Source organism: Fukomys damarensis, unplaced genomic scaffold (assembly GCF_012274545.1).
Source record: "Fukomys damarensis isolate Sample0158 unplaced genomic scaffold, DMR_v1.0_HiC HiC_scaffold_37, whole genome shotgun sequence".
NCBI classification, from domain to species: domain Eukaryota; kingdom Metazoa; phylum Chordata; class Mammalia; order Rodentia; family Bathyergidae; genus Fukomys; species Fukomys damarensis.
The window spans coordinates 46,106,030-46,124,148 of NW_022900949.1; the positions used below are offsets into that span (position 1 = coordinate 46,106,030).

Genomic DNA, 18,119 nt, shown 5'->3' on the forward strand with positions numbered 1-18,119 from the left:
GTTGAACTCCACACCCTTCTACTAGAGGTTTCCCATGCCCTTTCTTTAAAGATGTTCAAAGTTGGGAACTCAGAAAAATACCCTTTAGACCACCTTTGCCTCTGCAGAGTGGGTCCAAAGACTGGCACAATCAGGAGGTCTGAGAGTGTGCAGGGTGCGGGTTAGGGGAGTGATGGGGGTTCAGGGGCGCCCACTTGGCTACCTTCCTGGTGCTCGAGCTATGGCGACTCCGGGCGGGAGAGGGCGTTGCTATCCTTCCCGCGGTGGATTGGGGCCCAGGCTACCTTCCTTGTGCTTTTAATCTTTTTAAATGATTTCTTTTTAAAATTAATTTTATTGGTGCACTTTTGTTATACATACTGATCACATTCATCATAGGGAATGTATACCTGTATATGATATATCTTCTTTTTTTTTTTCCCCCATTCCCCTCCCCTCAGCCCTTTTTAAAGTACTGCAGGTTTTAGTGTTTTTGTTTGTTTTAGGAGGGATTGCTATTAATACTAAGCAAGGACACTTTTGTGTACCATTTGCAGGCAGTTAGTTGTCCTCCTCTTGATCTGCCTTAGGATTCCTGGTGGTGAAATTAGTAGGGTAACTCTTGACACCCTCCTTCCAGTCTTGTGGGAAGGAAACAGAGAAATACAATACATTCCAGAATACGACTGTCTCTACCACTTTCACAACTAACCACTCCTATTATTGCTTCTTTCCAAGGTTTGGCATCTGCATCCCTTAGACTCACATGGTCTTCATGTATATTTGTAATGCTTACCAGTAAATTATGTAGCACTGCCTCACTAGATTCCTTGAGTTTTCCTTGTAATGTCAAAGACAAGCGACTATCATTGTGTTCACTGTGCTTACTAGATAAAAAGTGTTTAAGATGTATTTAACCTGAATGTTCATTTGGAAAATATATTCTCTGTGTTGGTATTGCCTAAACATGTTTACCTGTGTCACAAAGAGATATCTCATTTTCTATGCCTTTCCTTTTACTTGGATCCCTGTGATAGCTTCTGAATGTAAGAAGCAGCTGTGATAAACTGTGGGGGTTGGAATACAGAGTGCTGTCTTCCATCTTAGTATGCATACAGATATGTATTTCACAGAACATCATTTACCTATTTTGTGTGGAATATTCTAACATTGTCTGTATTCACATTTTTCCTCAAGTGTGCTATAGATCGTTCTCTTGAGTTCATATACCACTAATAGGGGTTGCTTTACTTCCTAGGTGAATGAAATCCTATCTCGTTCTTCAGTCTGGAGTGCCTTCAAAGATCAGAAACATGATTTATTCATTTCTGACTCACAAACAGCAGGATACCTCACAGGTAAGTTATACCTAATTGTTCATCCATCCTAAGACATCTGGTAGAAGCCACTTTGATCTTTTATCCCAAATAGACATAAAATATAATTCAGAGTATTTTCCTAGGCTTCTGGTTGACCTTTCTTGCAGGTGCTGTGAGTATATATATAGTAGACCTGTTTGTAGCCTTGGACAGCATGAATGTGTACTAACTAAAATACATACTTTGTTCAATTTGAATAGTGGTGTAGGCTATATTTGGGGCATGTCTATATTAAAATGTTTATCTTAGGTATGTAAAAATGATGGAGAAATACTGTTTAGGAATATCAGTATCAAAAACATGGCAGCATCATGCCATTTCTGTCAGATTAATAGAGATGTTATAGATACATGTAATCATATATATGTAAAATATTTTTCTTCTTAATTTCCTGATTAGTCTGTAGTCTTATTAAATATTTAAGGTTTGTCCTCCCCTGGGGGAAATATGTGGGCTTCATAAATGAAAGGCTGTTTGATGACTGCTAGGGTTCAAAATACTTGAACATGTTTGAGCTCACTACATTTGTCCATCTGACACACATTGCAAAATAATTTAGATAATTTTAATACTGGCTTCTGTTTAAGAACAAAGCCACACTATTTGTTACATTATAAAGATGAAATACACATCTGGTATAAAAGTTTTCAGTTTGAACCAAATCTTAAGAATACGAGGTAATTTTTGGCTGAGCATGGTGACACTTGCCCATAGTCCCAGCACTCTGGAAAGCTGAGGAAGAAGGATCACAAGTTTGAGCCCAGCCTGGGCAATTTAGGAACTTAGCAAGACTCTGTCTCAAAAAAAGAAGAAGAAAAACGTCTGGGATTGTGGTTCAGTGCAAACACCCTGGGTTCAATCCCCAGTATTCTAAAAACATCAACACCAACAAAAAGAATATATAGTAGTTCTTACCATTTTCCTAAACTAGTAATATATAAAAAATGTTAGCCTTATATCCTGTAGCCAGAAACGATAAATGATCTAGGTAAATCTAGAGAAAAAATTAACACCTAGCTGGGCATGGTGCCACACATCTATAATCCCAGCGCTCGGAAGACTGAGGCAGGAGGATTGCCTTGAGACTGAGGCCAGCTTCGGGCATGTAGTGAGTTGAAGTTCAGACTGAACTACATAGCAAAACTCTGTCTCGAAAGAAAGAAAGGGAGGGAGGGAAAGAGAGAAAAAAGGGAGGAAGGGAGGAGAAAGGAAGGAAATACCTAGTGTTTCTGATACCATTGTTAATTTTTTAATAGTCTCGACTATAGATACAGAAATTTGTAAAATCACAAAGACTGAATCTTGCATATTGAAAAATGCTTTGGAAAAAGTTTCATCTGTTTTTCATTTTAGACTTTTTGTCTTTCTCTCTCTACCCGGCTATCGAACTCAGGACCTTGCACTTGCCAAGCAGGCGCGGCATCATTGAGCTACATCCCTGGCCCTCCTTTTAAACTTTGTTGCTGCAATACTGTTTTTCTTTCACTATAAGTTGGGACAGAGCCTAAGAATTTATAAGTATGTTACGCTTTGGCTGTTGTTCCTGTGTGTGTTAAGAGAATACCACAAATTTTCCTTCTCACTTTTCCAACTCTTGCTCCTGATTTCTGTAGAGAAATACCTAGACTGTGGTTTTATTCAGCCCTGCATCTGTCTTTCAAATTTGAAGTAAAGTGATAGCTTTCAGGCAAGAAGTGTATTTTTACAAGGCACACTAAAAACTACCTCTTGATAATGTATCCAGTAGTTCATATACCATATCTCATGGCATTGCACTTGTTACTTTTTTTGTACAAGAATGGTGTGACTGGAAAGATCTGTCTTATTTACCTAAGAGTAGATTTATTTAGAAGCTGATCCATAGGTTGTATAGATTATAAACTTCTCTACAGGAATGCCTTTTCTGATGTTTTTGTTGTTGTTCTTCTACCTTGCATTTAGCATTCACTGACTTGACTTGAAATAAAAAAAAAACTACAGTTGTACTAGACTTACTGAACAGTCTTTGGGCCAGCAGGTTCTGTAGATTACAGAAGAGAGAGACCTTTATCTTCAGAGACCTGACCTTCCTTTGGTCCTCACCCCCTATCCAAATTTCCTAGGTATTTTGCTCCTCACCCATCCAAATTCCCTACTACTATAAGAATGGGGGGAATAAAAGGCTTTTTTTCTATGCCTTTCATTTTACTTGGATCCCTGTGGTAGATTCTAAATGTTAACTGCTGTGATAAGCTATAGGGATTGAGAGAGGATAGGGAAAAAAAAATTTACAGTTATTCACTTCTTTTGGGAGGCTCAAAGGGCATCAGGTTCTACCTAAGCACAACCAAAGGGAAGGTGGTATAAACAGGCTGGCAGAACCTGGTGTTACTATGTCATTCTGAAGGCTGTCCCTGAAGCCTGCAGTCAGCTCCATGTGGACAGTCTGAACTAGCTGTGAACTCTGTTGCCCTCAAAAACTGTCCAGTTTTTGGCAAATTATAAATCTAGAGGGTTCTTTTCTTTCTTTCTTTTTTTTTTTTTTTTTTTTTTTTTTTGTACTAGGAATCAAACTCAGGACCTTGCACTTGCAAGGCAGAAGATTTTTCTACCTGCCTTAGTCCTGTTTGAGAGGACTACCTCTGTTTCTTGAGTTAATGTTTACTCGCCTTGATGCATGCTCATTGCTTGGGTTGTCAAGTGTCCTTTTGTTTGAGTTTTTTCACTGATGTATTGTGTGTTTTGAATTTAATAGAAAGGGAAAAATACTTCTTATAGTAATAAAATCCTGTGACGTCAAACTGCATAGGATACTTTCAGTGTGTGTTGAATCAGAATTTTAAAACCGTTTTTTTTTTTTTTTTTTTTTGGTGGGAGGTACTGGGGATCAAACTTGGGTCCCTGCGCTTGCAAGGGAGGTGGTGGAACCACTGAGCTAAATCCCCAGCCCCCATCAGAATTTCAATTAAAATGTACCTGTGACACTCCTAATCTTCAAAAAACAGTTTGTACCCATTCCCTCTCCTGTCACTATGCAAATGAAGCCTTTTCTCTGGTGTTTTTTAGTACATGTGGCAATCTGAGTGAATGTTGTTTAGGAAATAGGGGAGAAGGGGAAAGGTTCAAACTAAAATGAGAATGACCAAAGATGCTTTTGTGATTTTGCTTTAGCTGGCCAAATGTTATTTAGTCACATACTCAGGATTTGAGATAAAATGTCAGAGTCCTAATTAGGGTCACCCAAGTGTTGATAAAACAGTGAGACTGCTTATTTCCATAGGTTCTGTAGACTAGCATATTGTTTTGTTTTATGACAAATGCATATTTAAAAGTACTTTGGTGGGGTTCATCCTGTGATGTAGTTACACTGTGGCTGCTCCTTATCCAGGGCCCACAATTAGTTGGCCATTTATTAAATTCTAGAACAGCACTATGCCAAAAGCTCAGAGCCCTATGAAAATAATTTCAGGAGTGAAAACCCTCAAATTACCTCACCCAGAAATCAGTAGCAACAGCAACAATAGTAGAGAGGGTAAAAGGAGACCAAAGTGAAAATGCTTTTAATAGCTGAAACTGGAAATGAAGAACTTTTCATAAATATACTTTAACAGAATAGCTAATTTCATTTTGTGGGATTCTTTAATTTTCCATTTTTTTCTTCATACCTCTGAAATTCAGTATCCTTGTACTATATTTCCATGTGCTCTGGCACCTCTACTTCTTCACACTTTTCTCTGGAGAACATAACTACTTTTCGCATCCTGATGACCAGGCAGTATCTGTTGGCCCCAGGAATCCACATGTGTCATCAAGGAGAAACTAGAGGCCAGAGGTGAACATTTCAGACTTCCTTTGCACAAATACACAGAAATTGATTTGCTTTTCCTAAGAGGCAAATCATGGGGTTCGATTAGATTGATATCTTCCTTGTAGGCCTATCCTTTCACAATTTAGATATTAACCTAGAAGTTCTCAAATTTTCTCAGTTTATAATGCTTTTATTATATCAGTAAAATTTTTCATCCAGCCTAGGTCAAAAGAAATATTTACAAGTTAAGTTTATTAACTTGTTATACCCAGGTAACTGGTAAGTTGTTATTTATATGACTGGTGGTGAGCAAGTGTTGCTGTTTCAAATTTTAAATACCCAGCAGTACCTCTATAAATTTGCCTAGGGTGCCCTAGCACACAGTTGGAAAACTATAGCATTAGTTCATTTTCTATATGTAGTATTCATTTTGGTGTGAACTAAATTGAACCCACAGTCACAACTGCTCAGGAACATGAAGTGTTTGAGGTTTTACTCAGAAGGGCTACATCTTGGTGAGCCCTATGTAGTAGTTTTATAGTAATCTCTTCTGTGCCTGTTGTTGAAACAGCGATAGGTTGGTGGGACATAGTAAAACAGTTTGATGCTGTAGCTCTGAACCATGTTGTTGGGCAGGCTTGTGGACCTTGTGATCTTTTGTCTGAGTAGTCCATGTAAGGCTGGGCCTCCTGATTGGTAGCAGGTGGCTGTTGATAGGTATAGATCCCTGTGATACCTTAAAAAGGGACATCTTTTTTATGTTTTGTGAGTACAAAATTCCAGGTACCTGGGTACTCTGGTTGGCTTTTGTTACCACTCATGCAAGCTGAATCATCTCTGGCAATGTAACCACACATACAGTATCGATACAAGCCTTTTCACAAATCCACAGTACAAGTGCTCCTAAGGTGAGAAGCAAGACAAATCTGAATCATGACCTTTTGTCCTACATTAGTCCTGTTATGCCTTAGCCTTCATCAGACTGCTCTGCTGTTTGTACTTCCTCACAACTTCCCTTGCTGCTTATATTTCTTTTTTCCCCCTTAGGTGTCTCTCCTTCCCTTCTAACTGGCAGCAGCCCCCTTCACCTCAGGAGTGGGCTTTAGATCAGCTCTGCCAGGCAGCTTGCTAACTTCTGTGTAGCTCTCTGAAGCAGGTAGAGAATCGTTTTGCTAAATGCATGCTGCTTCCCCTGCCTTTCTAGTGCTAACCCTTTGATGTTCCAGTGTCCTATAGTCATTTGCCATGTTTCCTAAAATTTCAGCTAAAAAATATTGCTCAGTATGCAGTATTATGCTTCAGTTTTTCTTGCAATTGTTAAAATCTGTGCAGTGCTTCTGAAAAGTAATCAAATGTCTATGTAATGTTTAAACTAGGGGGCTGCTAAACCCATTAATATGTATATAGGACTTATCTTGATAGATGCTGGCATGTGTAGCATATTCATGCAGTAGAGACTGTTAGCATCAAAGAAGATATAAAACTAAAATATCAGTACCTTTTCTCAGAGCATTCTTGTTTTGCCCTGTGTTTTGTCCAGAGCCTTCCTCTTCTTTCTCCAAGACTTTGGTGTAGCAACCGTTGTTCATTTGGTGTTAACTTGTTAGAACTGTGTTTCTTTGCACCAAATGAAAATAGTTTAACTTGAATGTTGAATGAAGTGTTTGAAAATTTCATCATAGTATGACTTTTAGATAGGTACAATGTGCAAGGTTTTTCATTTTGGGGGTTGGTTTGATTTTTTTCCCCATTTTTTTGTTTTGTTTTGTTTTGTTTTGTTTGTTTTTTGGTTTTTTGACATAGTGTTTTCAGTGCCCAGAATTTTTTCAAAGATTGAACTCCCCAAATATGTGAAGAAAATTTTTTTCCATATTTTTGCACCAGTGTTTGTCCAGCATAAATTTTGAAATGATTTTTAACTAATTCTCACTGATTATTATTTTCTTTTGCTGGGGCTTCTGAGCAGAAACTGGCCTTTTGTAGAGATCAGTGTTTTTATGTGGCTGTGCTTTCTAGATGTCTTACTTTCTTTCTTGCAGGACCTGGAGTTGCTGGCTACCTTACTGCAGGTACATCCTCATCAGTCATGTCTAATCTGCCACCTCCTGTAGACCATGAGGCAGGTGACCTTGGCTATCAGACTTGAAATACTCGTGAAAGACTATAAATACTGAAAGGCCAGTGCTGAGTCCACATTCCTCCAGCTGATGCGTTGAAGCAAACTCTTACTGCCTTTCTCCTGGTTTCATGACAGTGTTATTCCTTTTTCTACGACTATATTTTTTATTTAGGGAAAATGTCAATGATTCTAATTCTGTCACATGAGAAAGCACTCTGTGGATCAACGTAAGTGGATACACAAGAATATTTTTCCTTGATGTATGTAAGCACATTTTGTTCCTTTTTATCTGTTTACAAAGCTGTGAATCAAAAAGACAAAACTTTCTTCTTTTTATAATTTTTTGAATTAGTGTGACAGTCTACAGAAACTGGGCTAGAACGTCTTCTGCATTAGGTCTTCAGGACTGTCCTCTTCCCACCATCCATAATTATGAGGTCTTTGTCCCTGTACCTGGTCACTGGTATCCTCAGTCATTAACCCTGTGAGAGCTTACAGTATACATTGGTATGTATAACTGGCTTTACCAAATTGAATGAAAAGGAGCTTGTGCAAAAAAAGAAAAAAAAATTAAAATGATTGTCAAACTGTTATGTAAGAGATTAGTGTAATTGTGAAATGTTCTATACATTATCAGATATATAAAGCTTTCTATATTGAATGTACATTATACAGATCATTCATATGTGTACATAAAATTTTAAAAATAAAGGGAATTGACTGCTTTGTTAATGAGATATATTTGTTCTAGTTTAATTTTTCACTTTGAAGACCTCATTTGTGTCTATTTCTAAGGCAGGTATTGTAGTAGTCAATGCACAATTTATTTCATATTCACAACTCTTCATATAGAGAACTAGATTGACATATCTTTTCATTCCTAACTCCTTGTATTTAGCCATATCTAAGCTTCCAGAAATAGGTGGCATTTTATTTATTTTCCATATAATATTCATGAATAAGTCAGGTGTTAATACATTTATGTGTGTGTGTGTGACATTAATTCTGTTATTTTTAGAGGAGAGAAAAAGAATCAGAAGATATTTCAAATACTAGCTATCCACATATAAATCTTCTGGTGTGACTGTGATCTACAAGAAAATATAAACAAATATACATAAACACTTCCCCCTAGCTCCTGCCCCTGTGCTGGTGATCAAACCCAGGGCCATGCACATTCTGGGCAGATACTGTAGCACTTAGTTACACACACAGCCTCAAAATGCTTCTGAAAGAATGAGGAAATACCCAGACTTTCAAGTTACCTCTCAAATCAAAAATCAAGTTTATTCCACAGTTGATGTGTAAAAACAGGTAGAATGTTTAGTAGTTGAGCTAAAATTGCCTCAAATATAAAAGGCCCTGGGTTTAATCCCCCACACTTCAAAAAGAAAAGACTAAAATTTTAAATTACTCCTATTGCAAATCACTAATTTTAAAAATTGCCTCAGATTTATCATTTCCCACAGTAGAGATGATGGAGTAATAGATTCATATATATCTTCAGTGGTCTTGTTGCTATATTATTCCTTGGTTCCAAATTCACAGATGGGCGTAATGTTTAGTCAAGAAAGGCCATCTTATTTCCTACACAGTAAAACATCTTTTACTTTGAACTGCTGCCTGTTTACCAGCAGACGAGGATCAAGAAGCAAGGTGCAGATCAACTCTTAAATTAGCTTCCAAAATAAGAATGTTTGGTGATTCAGTCCTTCTTTGGAAGGAGTTTCATCTAGAAACTAAAATAGAGATGATTCATATAGTCATAGAGAAGATGTAGACATTAGAGTTTGGAGTTAGTTCAGACAAAGAGAGTACAGAATTCCTTGGGAAGCACAAATTTCAGGTGGCCAGCTGCACAACAGTGACCACTTCCATGACTGAGGAAAGTAGGGCTGAAAATGTGGCCTCCAGGTGCCAGACAGCAGAGGTTAATGAGTGAAGGGAAGGGGCCCATCCATGCCTGTTAGAGGAGCAGGCTCCGTGGTCATGGTCTGCCAGATGTTGGCATGCCGAAGAGAAGCAGAGTCTGAATTTCCATGTGAAATTAGATTATTAAATATAAGCAGTCTATTCAGTCTTTAAAACCAAGTGAGCCAAACAAAATGTACCTATGAAATAATCTTGGTCCAGTTTGCAACTTCTGGGGAAAAAATGTGACTTTCAATCTCCTTGAAATAAGATAGAAACCATTATTAAAAGGAATTGAATGATGCTGCTTTCTGTTCAGTGAATTGCTAAGTTGTATTAAATGACAACTTCTTTTACAGTGTGTACTTAAAGCAAGTGTACTCATGCCACTTTTGTGAGGGAAAAAGGAATACAAATATTTCAGGGAAGCTAGTTATGACTAGTTATGACAGTTATAGCCTCCCCATATTCTTTGTTGAAGCCCAAAGCCCCAATGTGTTAATATTTTGGAGATAATTACATTTAGTTGAGTTAGGTACTTCATAATAGAATTAATCCCTTAAGACAGTAGAGAGGCTCTTCTCTAACCTCTGTCGGGCCACATGCACAAAGGTCACAAGTTAACTGCCTGCAAACTACAAAAAGCCTTAGAATGAAACTGACCTTGTGGCACCTTGATCTTGTTTTCCACTGTGAATAAATTTATGTTATTTAAGCCACTGTTAGTTTCAAATTAAAATGTTCCTCCGAAGTCTTGTGGTCAGATGTGGGCTTTGGAAGGTGATTAGATCACAGGGACACTCTCTTCATCAGTGGATTAATCCAGTGATGAGGTCATAGCTCAGTGTGCATTAGAAAGGTGATGCCTGGTTATAAGAGGTCCCTGGGGGTGTGACTTGGGAAAGCATATGTTTGTCCCCAGCTCCTTTTTCTTTATGTTTCCTGGATGCCATTGATCAGCTTCCCTCTGCCATGACCTTTCACCGTGCCATTCCCATCTTGGAGCCACTCTATCATGGCCTGAACTACCTGAAACTATAAGCCAACATAAACCTCCTCTTTAGGCTGAAAGTGTCAGGTATTTTGTCCCAGTGATGGGAAAGTGACTTCATGACATCCAGCCTATAATGTTTTGTTATGGCAGCCCAGTCTGGCTCACGCTGTGGTGTTGGCTGCAGGAATAGCAGTGAGGAAGGAGCTTCCTCATACATTAGGACTAAAGGCTGGTCAGCACCAGAAACACCTAAACAGTGATCAGACTTGTTCTCTGTTCAGCTTAAACAACTTGAGAAACTGAACTGCTCGCCTGTCCTGAAGTTGAGGTGGGGGCAGCAAACCCCATCGCTAGTCCACAACAAATGTCAAAATTGGGGAAGACATTAGGTTATAGCTAGGAAACTAACTGGCTTCTGACGGTGTTTCCATTTTTATGGTTTTAGAAAGTATATGTTAAACTTTGGGTGCCCAGAATCACTGCAGATGTTCAAGATGTTGATTCTAAACCCTAAGTGTGCAACCTTTTAGCATACTTAGGCTGCAAAGTTAATGTATATAATTTTTTGGGGGGGAGGAGTACTGGGGATTGAACTCAGGCCCTTGTGCTTGTGAAGCAGGCAGTGGAACCACTGAGCCAAATCTTCAGCCCTAGTTAATGTATATAAATAACAAAATTTCATTTTATGTATTTTCTTACTATGATAGAGGGCAATATAAACTGGAAAGCACAGGAGGTGTAATTAGCACCATACAGCACCCACCTCTATGTAGTGTGCCTACATAGTTCATGCTCAACACCATGGAACTGAGTCAGAAAAGATATTGTTAAAAATCACAAACTAATACAACAATTTGTGGGGCTAAATTATTAGCTCTTCAGGGCTGTGGGTTAAATAAGCCTGTTACAAATAGTTCACCCTTGGTGGCATTGACCTTGAGTGACTGAGCCAAATTCATTGTCTAATTTGTTGTCTTAGGCCACCCAGTCTGGCTAAATGAGAGCAAGGAAAGGAAGTAAATTGTCTTGGAGACAGTATGGGCAGCAGTTCTGGCCTTCATCGTGTGACCTAGGGCCTCTCATCTCTAAGTGGAGGTCATTAACATCTGCCTCATGGCCATATTGGGTCAGTCAGTCAGTCAGAAAATAGCTTTTAGAAAGTATGGTTTTGTGGATGGGAGCATCTGGTCTTGAGCTGGATGTGATGAACCCTTATGGAGGAAGAAAAATGGTAGCTCATCAAGAAGAACCTGCTATGTTTAGGTTTCTGACGTTGGCCATCAATTTCTTGTACAAAATCTCTGGGGTTGATCTGAGCAGGAAATCTTACTTTGATGTTAAAAATGGTATATAAGTCCTCTGCAAAAATGTGCAAAAGCACATATTTAAATTTTTATTTTTTAAATTTAATCCAGCTTTCCAGTTAACCCTAGAACCAGCTTACGTGTCAGTATTATGATATTATTTCCCTCAAATAACTGGGCTTATCCCAAAATCAATCTCTATCTCCTTCATTGTAGCAAAAACATCCAAGAATCTGTCCTGTTTATCAATGCTTTCCTACTGCTAGTTTTTACTACATATGTTGTTTAATGTTACTTAGTATTTAAAGCAAAAAAAACTTCACATCTGGATTATTGACTTCCAAAATTAAAGAGTAGGCATTGGGGGTACTAGGGCTTGTGAATAGAGGAAGTAAGAGGACCAGTTTAAAACAGTGTTGCCATCAAACTTACAGAAGGAAAACAAAAAATATATCCACAGCCATTATTTTCTGAAGGTTTGTTTGTTTGTTTTTGGGTACTGGGGATTGAACTTGGGACCTTGCTCTTGTGAGGCAGGCAGTAGCACCACTGAGCTAAATCCTCAGCCCTTCACGCCATTATTTTCACAAATCCTTAATATAGGAAAATGACTTTGTAAGAGAAAAGAAGGCCCTCAAGTTCTTAATGGAAAGTATATACATAAACAATAAATGTTTATGTGTAACATTTTACATTGGAAAGTACATGGTTTACCTAACAAGGGTTATATGATTGTCCTGTGTAAAAGTTACTCAGTGGCAATATATATAAAGTCTGATGCCTTCAAATAACATTTACCTCATTCTCTGGCCTCTATGCAGTATCCGTGACCAGGAGAACGGAAAACTCATACTCTTGGTGCGTGAAACTTCTATTTCAGGGAAAAGTTTATGAAGAAATGGCTTGAGTCATTGAAGGAATGAATCATCTATCTTCAAAAGGAAAGGTCAGATGGAAGTAATTCTGTAAATATTTAGTTTTGCATAAATTCAGGAAAATTGCTTCAACTAAAACTTAGGCTCTATCCCCAGTCTTATATCTTATTTCACATGGTTCAAAACAGCCCTTTGTCTGCATCTATCAAGTTTCCCCAGCATTTCAAAATATGAAATGAATGATGATTCCTGGTGTTAAATGTAAGAATTGGCCTGATACTATCTTTTGAGCCTTAAAATCAAGGTAAGTTCAGAGTATCCAAGTGTCTATAAAGTTGGGAGCAGAAAACTTTATCCCTTGATACAAAACTGAATGATACCTCACCCTTCCTGTGACAGGGACTTTCCTACAGCAGCTTAGCATGGAAAGCTTTCGAAGTCATACTTGAATTTTATAGCTAAGAAGTGTATTCCTCCATGCATAAAAGAAGCATGAAGGCCAAACAGGAAGAGATAACCATTTGGAAAAAGACACAAAAACATTAGAAAAGAAACCTGTCATTAGTGCCTCAGAGAAAAACGTATCTGCAAAACAACAGGATACCACTTGAAAAAACATTCCCCCTTTCAGTTAAAATCAGGGCTTTCAAATTTTAAGAATAGCTACAGCAGAAGGGAGAAATAACAGAAGATACTGAGAGATGATAAACTCTTGCTAAGAAGCAGAGTAAGAAAATAAAGACGGCAAAATAGGAGACAAAAAGTAAACAGAGGCCCATTATTTAAAAAAAAAAAAAAAAGATACCAGTTATGAAAAAGGGCAGAAGAAAAAACTTTCAAACACTTTCCCAGAAATAAGTACCCAGCCTAATGGATGACAACAAACCCTTACTAATGTACAGATCATTGTGAAAATTGGCAATATGAAAAAAAAAGCTTTCAGGGTGTGGCAGAAGGGAGCAACACTTCTCAGAAAGGAAGAATCAGATTAGCACTGAATTGCTCAATACACTGAAAGAAATTGAAATCAGTGGCTTTAAAACTCCTAATTTAGGGGTTGGGGGTTTAGCTCAGTGGTGCTGCCACTTGCCTCACAAGCATAATGTGTCCCAAGTTCAATCCCAGATACCAAAAAAAAAAATCCTAATTTAGATTCTGTTTCCAGCCAAAATGCTTAGTGAGGGGATATAATTAAGACATTTTCACACATAAGGTCTTAAATGTACCTCCAGGAAATGCTTTCCTAAGAAGCTCTAAAAAGACAGTTTTCACCATAGGTTAACAAGAAAAGAAGACAGGGTTTCTCAGATATTGTTGAAGACAGCAGCTTGCCACTGGTGTAGAAATCAACTTTATCTAGACTGGAGCAATTCAGAGCCTCTGTCTGGAAACAAATTCTCAAATGGAATTGATAGCTAACCTATCATTTGAACAGATTGAAAGGAGACTAACCTCACACCTGACAGAAGAGTTTAAAGAAGCTGGGCAGCAAAATAATCATACATATGTAATACATAGGACTGTGGCAAGGTAAGGTTCTGTCTGATACAGTACTTAGATAATTATAATGTCAGTGTTTATATTGGGAGGTGAACACAAAGTACGTGTGTGTAAGTTTAGTGCTGGGAGCACATGAAAGCTGAATTCTCATCTAAACTAGGAAATGGTGATTTAAAAATTAAGAATAACCCTTAAAAAGAATTATCTAAGACTAATTCTTAAGGTCTCATTTCCCAAGTATTATTATTGTATTATGGTTAAGTGATACTACATCTGCAGTGAAGTCAATAGAGGAGAAGGAAAGCGGAAGAGAGAGTAAATGTGAGTCTAATAAGGGTATTCAGGTAGGTATTCATTACTCTTTCTCTGACTTTTGTTATGTTTTTTTGTTTGTTTTATTTTGTTTTTTTGAGCTTACTGTACCCCAGGCTGGTCTTAAACTTGTGGTCCCTCTACCTCAGTTTTCCAAGTATTGGGACTGCAGGTATCAATCACCACCATGAGATTGGGATTACAGTATATAAGTATACAGGTATCCAGCCCTTTAACTTTTCTGAAAGCTTGAAGTTTTTCAGAATAAAAGGTTGGGAGGTGAGCAGCAATATTATAATTATTTAGATATCCATGCTTATTAATAAGGGTAACTTTTTTGGTTGGTTTTATGCGATGCTAGGCATTAAACCCAAGGCCTTGTATGTACTAGGAAACCATTCTACCACTAATCTGCATTCTCAGGTGAGCTAAAATGCTTTTAAGTAGTTGTGGAAATGGGATGTTAGCTTGGTGGAAGAGAAGGGAAGCCCCACTGATGTTTTTCATAACTAGTTGTGGTGTGATGGTGCAAACCTATAATTCAAACACTCAGGATACTGAAGCACAAGGATCACTGTAAGTTTCGGGCAAGAGTGAACTACATAGCTAGACCCTGTGTCAAAAACCAAAAACAAAACAAAAATAAGCTAGGCATGGTGGTGCATGCCAAAACTGCAGCTGTCTGGGGACTGGTGGCAGGAAGATTACTTGAGTCCAGGAGTTCAAGGCCAACCTGTATAACATAAAAAGACCCCATCTCAAATAATAAATGGAAATTAAAAATCATTAAAAACTTCTAAAAAGAAACTACTGTACCTACAAACAATGTGTAAGAAATGTGATAGAAAAAAAAAAACTACCCATAACAACAAAATAATGAGGTACTTAGGAAAAACTTTAACACGAAATATTCAAGATTTATATGGAGACTGGCCCTCCACTGAGGGATATAAAAAACATCATATTCTTGGGATGATTCAGTATTACAGAGATGGCAGTTACCCATAAAGTAAATGAAATAAAGTACCAATCAAAATCCCAACAAAAGGACTTTATGGCTCATTTGTGAAAGTGCTATAAAAATGTGTTTTTGGAGAAAATGGAAAAGGAATTTCTGTACCAGATTTGAAAATATTTTGAAAAGGTACATATAATTACAACAGTGTGGGGGCTGGAGATTTAGCTCAGTGGTTCCACTGCCTGCCTCACAAGCACAAGGACCTGAGTTTGATCCCTGGTACAAAAAAAAAATTTTTTTTCAGCAGTGTATTACAAGCAGTGAGATGAACATAGGTACTTCTCAATTTTTATGTTCATTCGTATGATTAATCATTTTCTAACACTTCACTCTCAGTCTGGGTATACTTTTACCAATGAAGTGAGCCTCTTGTAGAAAACATAGTTGGGTCATATTTATTTATTTATTTATTTTGGTTTTTTTTTGAGGCAGGGTCTCACCATATAGTTGAGACTGACCTGGAACTCACTATGTAGCCCAGGCTGGTCTTAAACTCACATCAATCCTCCTGCCTCAGCCTCCCAAGTGCTGGGATTACAGGCATGTGCCACCACACCCAGCATTTATTTCTTTGGTTTTATTTTTTAAAGAATAAATTCAGCTAGTCTTTTTGTGAATTTAATTCATTAACATTCAAAGTTTTTATTAATCATTATGAACTTCCTCCTGTGATTTTGTGTTCTAGTTTTGTATTTTGTTGTTTTCTACTTATTTTTGTAATTTGACAGTTTCTGTCATGTAAAATTTAATCTCTCTTTTGTGTATCTGTTCTGGGAGGTTTTTTTTACATTTGTGTGTTTTCGTGATGATAGCTATCCTTTTGTTTCTAGTGTAACACCCACCCTCCAGTATATCTTATAAGATTGGTCAGAGGAATGATGAATTCTCTCAGTTTCTGCTCCGCTGGGAGGAAACATTATTTCTACCTTATTTCTGAAGGATAGTTTAGCTAGATGTAATATTCTTGGTTGACTTTTTTTTCCCCTTTGAGAATTGAATATATCATATTCTTTCCTGGATTGTAATATGCTAGCCTATTGAAAAATTTGTAACTACTGGGCATTCCTTTATATTTCTCTTGCTGTTATAAAATTCTATTTGTCACGGGCTTTTGACATTTTGACTATACTGTTTCTTAGTGAGCATCTCTCTCTCTTTTTTTTTTTTTTAATACCAGGGATCAAACTCAGCACTTTGCTCTTGCCAGGCAGGCATGGCACCACTGAGCTAAATCCCTGGCCTGAGGGTCTCTTTGTAGTTGAAACCAGTTGGCATCCTTTGACCTTATTTCTAGGTATCCAACACTTCAAAGATTTAGGAAATTGGGGCAATTATTTTGTGAAATAAGCACCTAATGCCCTTCCTCTTTGCTTTTAGGAATTCCCATACTATGAATACTTGTTCATTAACAGTATCACATAAGGCTTGTAGGTGTCTCTGTCTCTGTCTCTCTCCACTCTCCTTTCTCCTTCCTTTTTCCTTTACCCCGCTATCTCTCCCTTTCTCCTTTTTTATTGTCTGAATTCAAAAGACCTGCCTTTAAATTCAGAAATTCTTTTTTCTGCTTTTCTAATCTACGTGGATGTTCTTTGTCGTATTTTTTTATTTCACTGACTGATTTTAGCTTTAAGATTTCATTTTTGGTACCTGGGATTGAACTCAGCACTTTGTGCTTGCAAGGCAGGTGGTGGCACCACTGAGCTAAATCCCTGAACCCACTTTAAGATTTCTGATTGGTTCTTTTTTATGATTTCTGTCCCTTCAGTGAATTTCTCATATCCTGAATTGGTTTTCTCATTTCCTTTTATTGTCTACTTTTATTATCTTGCATTTCACTAATTTCCTTAGAATCATTATTTTGAGTTATCTTTCAGCCATTTCATCTTCAAATTAAGATCAATTTTATAGAATTATGACTTCCCTGTGGAGGTTTCATATTTTCTTTCATGTTTTTTGTGTCCCTCACTGATATACATCTGGTGTATTGATTGCCTCTTCCAATTTTATGGAGTAGTTTTTTCAGGGAAAGATAATTTCATTTAGATGAAATGTAGGGTTTAATTTGGGTAGGTGCTTGGCTGGGCTGTATCTCAGTAGTGCAGTGCTTGTATGTGCAAAGTCCTGGATTTAATCACTCATCACAAAAAAAAATCTGATTTATTCGACTTGGATGTCAGCCGTGTCTGAGTGCCTAGAGTGTAGACTGCAGCCATAAAGGTGATTGTATGGCCTTGAAGTGAACATAGGTTTCCAAATTACATGTCCTCGGGCTCCACAGAGTTGAACATTGGTAGTGATAGGGCTGTGGCAGAAGCTGCCGTAGAGTCAGTGGCAGATGATGTGGAGAGAACTATCTACCAGTCTCTTGGGGCAAATCGAGGTAACATAAAGGGTTGTGGCACCAGCAGCTACATCCCCTGAGCCACAGGATGTGAAGGACACTTTCCTAGGACTGCTAGGATGAATATGAGATGAAGGGCTGTGGCACCAGCAACCATGGTTCTGGAGCCACAAGATGACATGGGACCTACCGCAGATCTCATAGGATGGGTAAAGGTGATACTGGGGCTCTGTACTAGTAATGGTGGACTCAAGTTTTTGGTACACAAAAGGGACTTGAGGTGGTTGTGACTAGCAATGGAGCTTGTACTGTTGGTAGCTGCTTTCTTAAGAGCTTTGGAAGCCAGATGGTACCTTCTCCGGGTTCCCAGGGACAAGGACAAGTGATGTCTGGGAGTTGCACCAGCTCTAGTGGTCCCAAGTTCATGTACTGAGGAAGAAACATCCCCTAGGTCTCTTGAAGTATGTGCAGGGAACTTTGAACTGTTTGCCCTGGAATCCATGCTTCTGGAGATGTAGATTTTAAGGAGACCTTCCCTTGATTTCACAGGTTGAACACAGGTGACTCGTGGCTTTGGTATGTTCCTAGAGCTGCGCTGAT

The 18,119-nt window shown here is 38.1% G+C and overlaps 1 protein-coding gene across 5 annotated transcripts in view; it reads left to right on the forward strand.

The window, feature by feature from the left end:
* Dnajc13 (DnaJ heat shock protein family (Hsp40) member C13) overlaps nucleotides 1–7,987 on the forward strand; it is a 139,933-nt gene extending 131,946 nt beyond the window's left edge. For 2 of the 5 annotated variants that reach the window (XM_010625454.3, XM_010625456.3), the window contains 2 exons: nucleotides 1,238–1,337; nucleotides 7,185–7,987. In XM_010625454.3, the coding sequence (XP_010623756.1) occupies nucleotides 1,238–1,337; nucleotides 7,185–7,291 (207 nt within the window). In that variant the 3' untranslated portion in view covers nucleotides 7,292–7,987. Of the gene's footprint in view, nucleotides 1–1,237; nucleotides 1,338–6,192; nucleotides 6,302–7,184 lie in introns of all 5 variants that reach the window. The other 3 variants (XM_033759484.1, XM_010625455.3, XR_004515533.1) reach the window with 2 other exon arrangements.
* The last annotated feature ends 10,132 nt before the right edge of the window (nucleotides 7,988–18,119 follow it).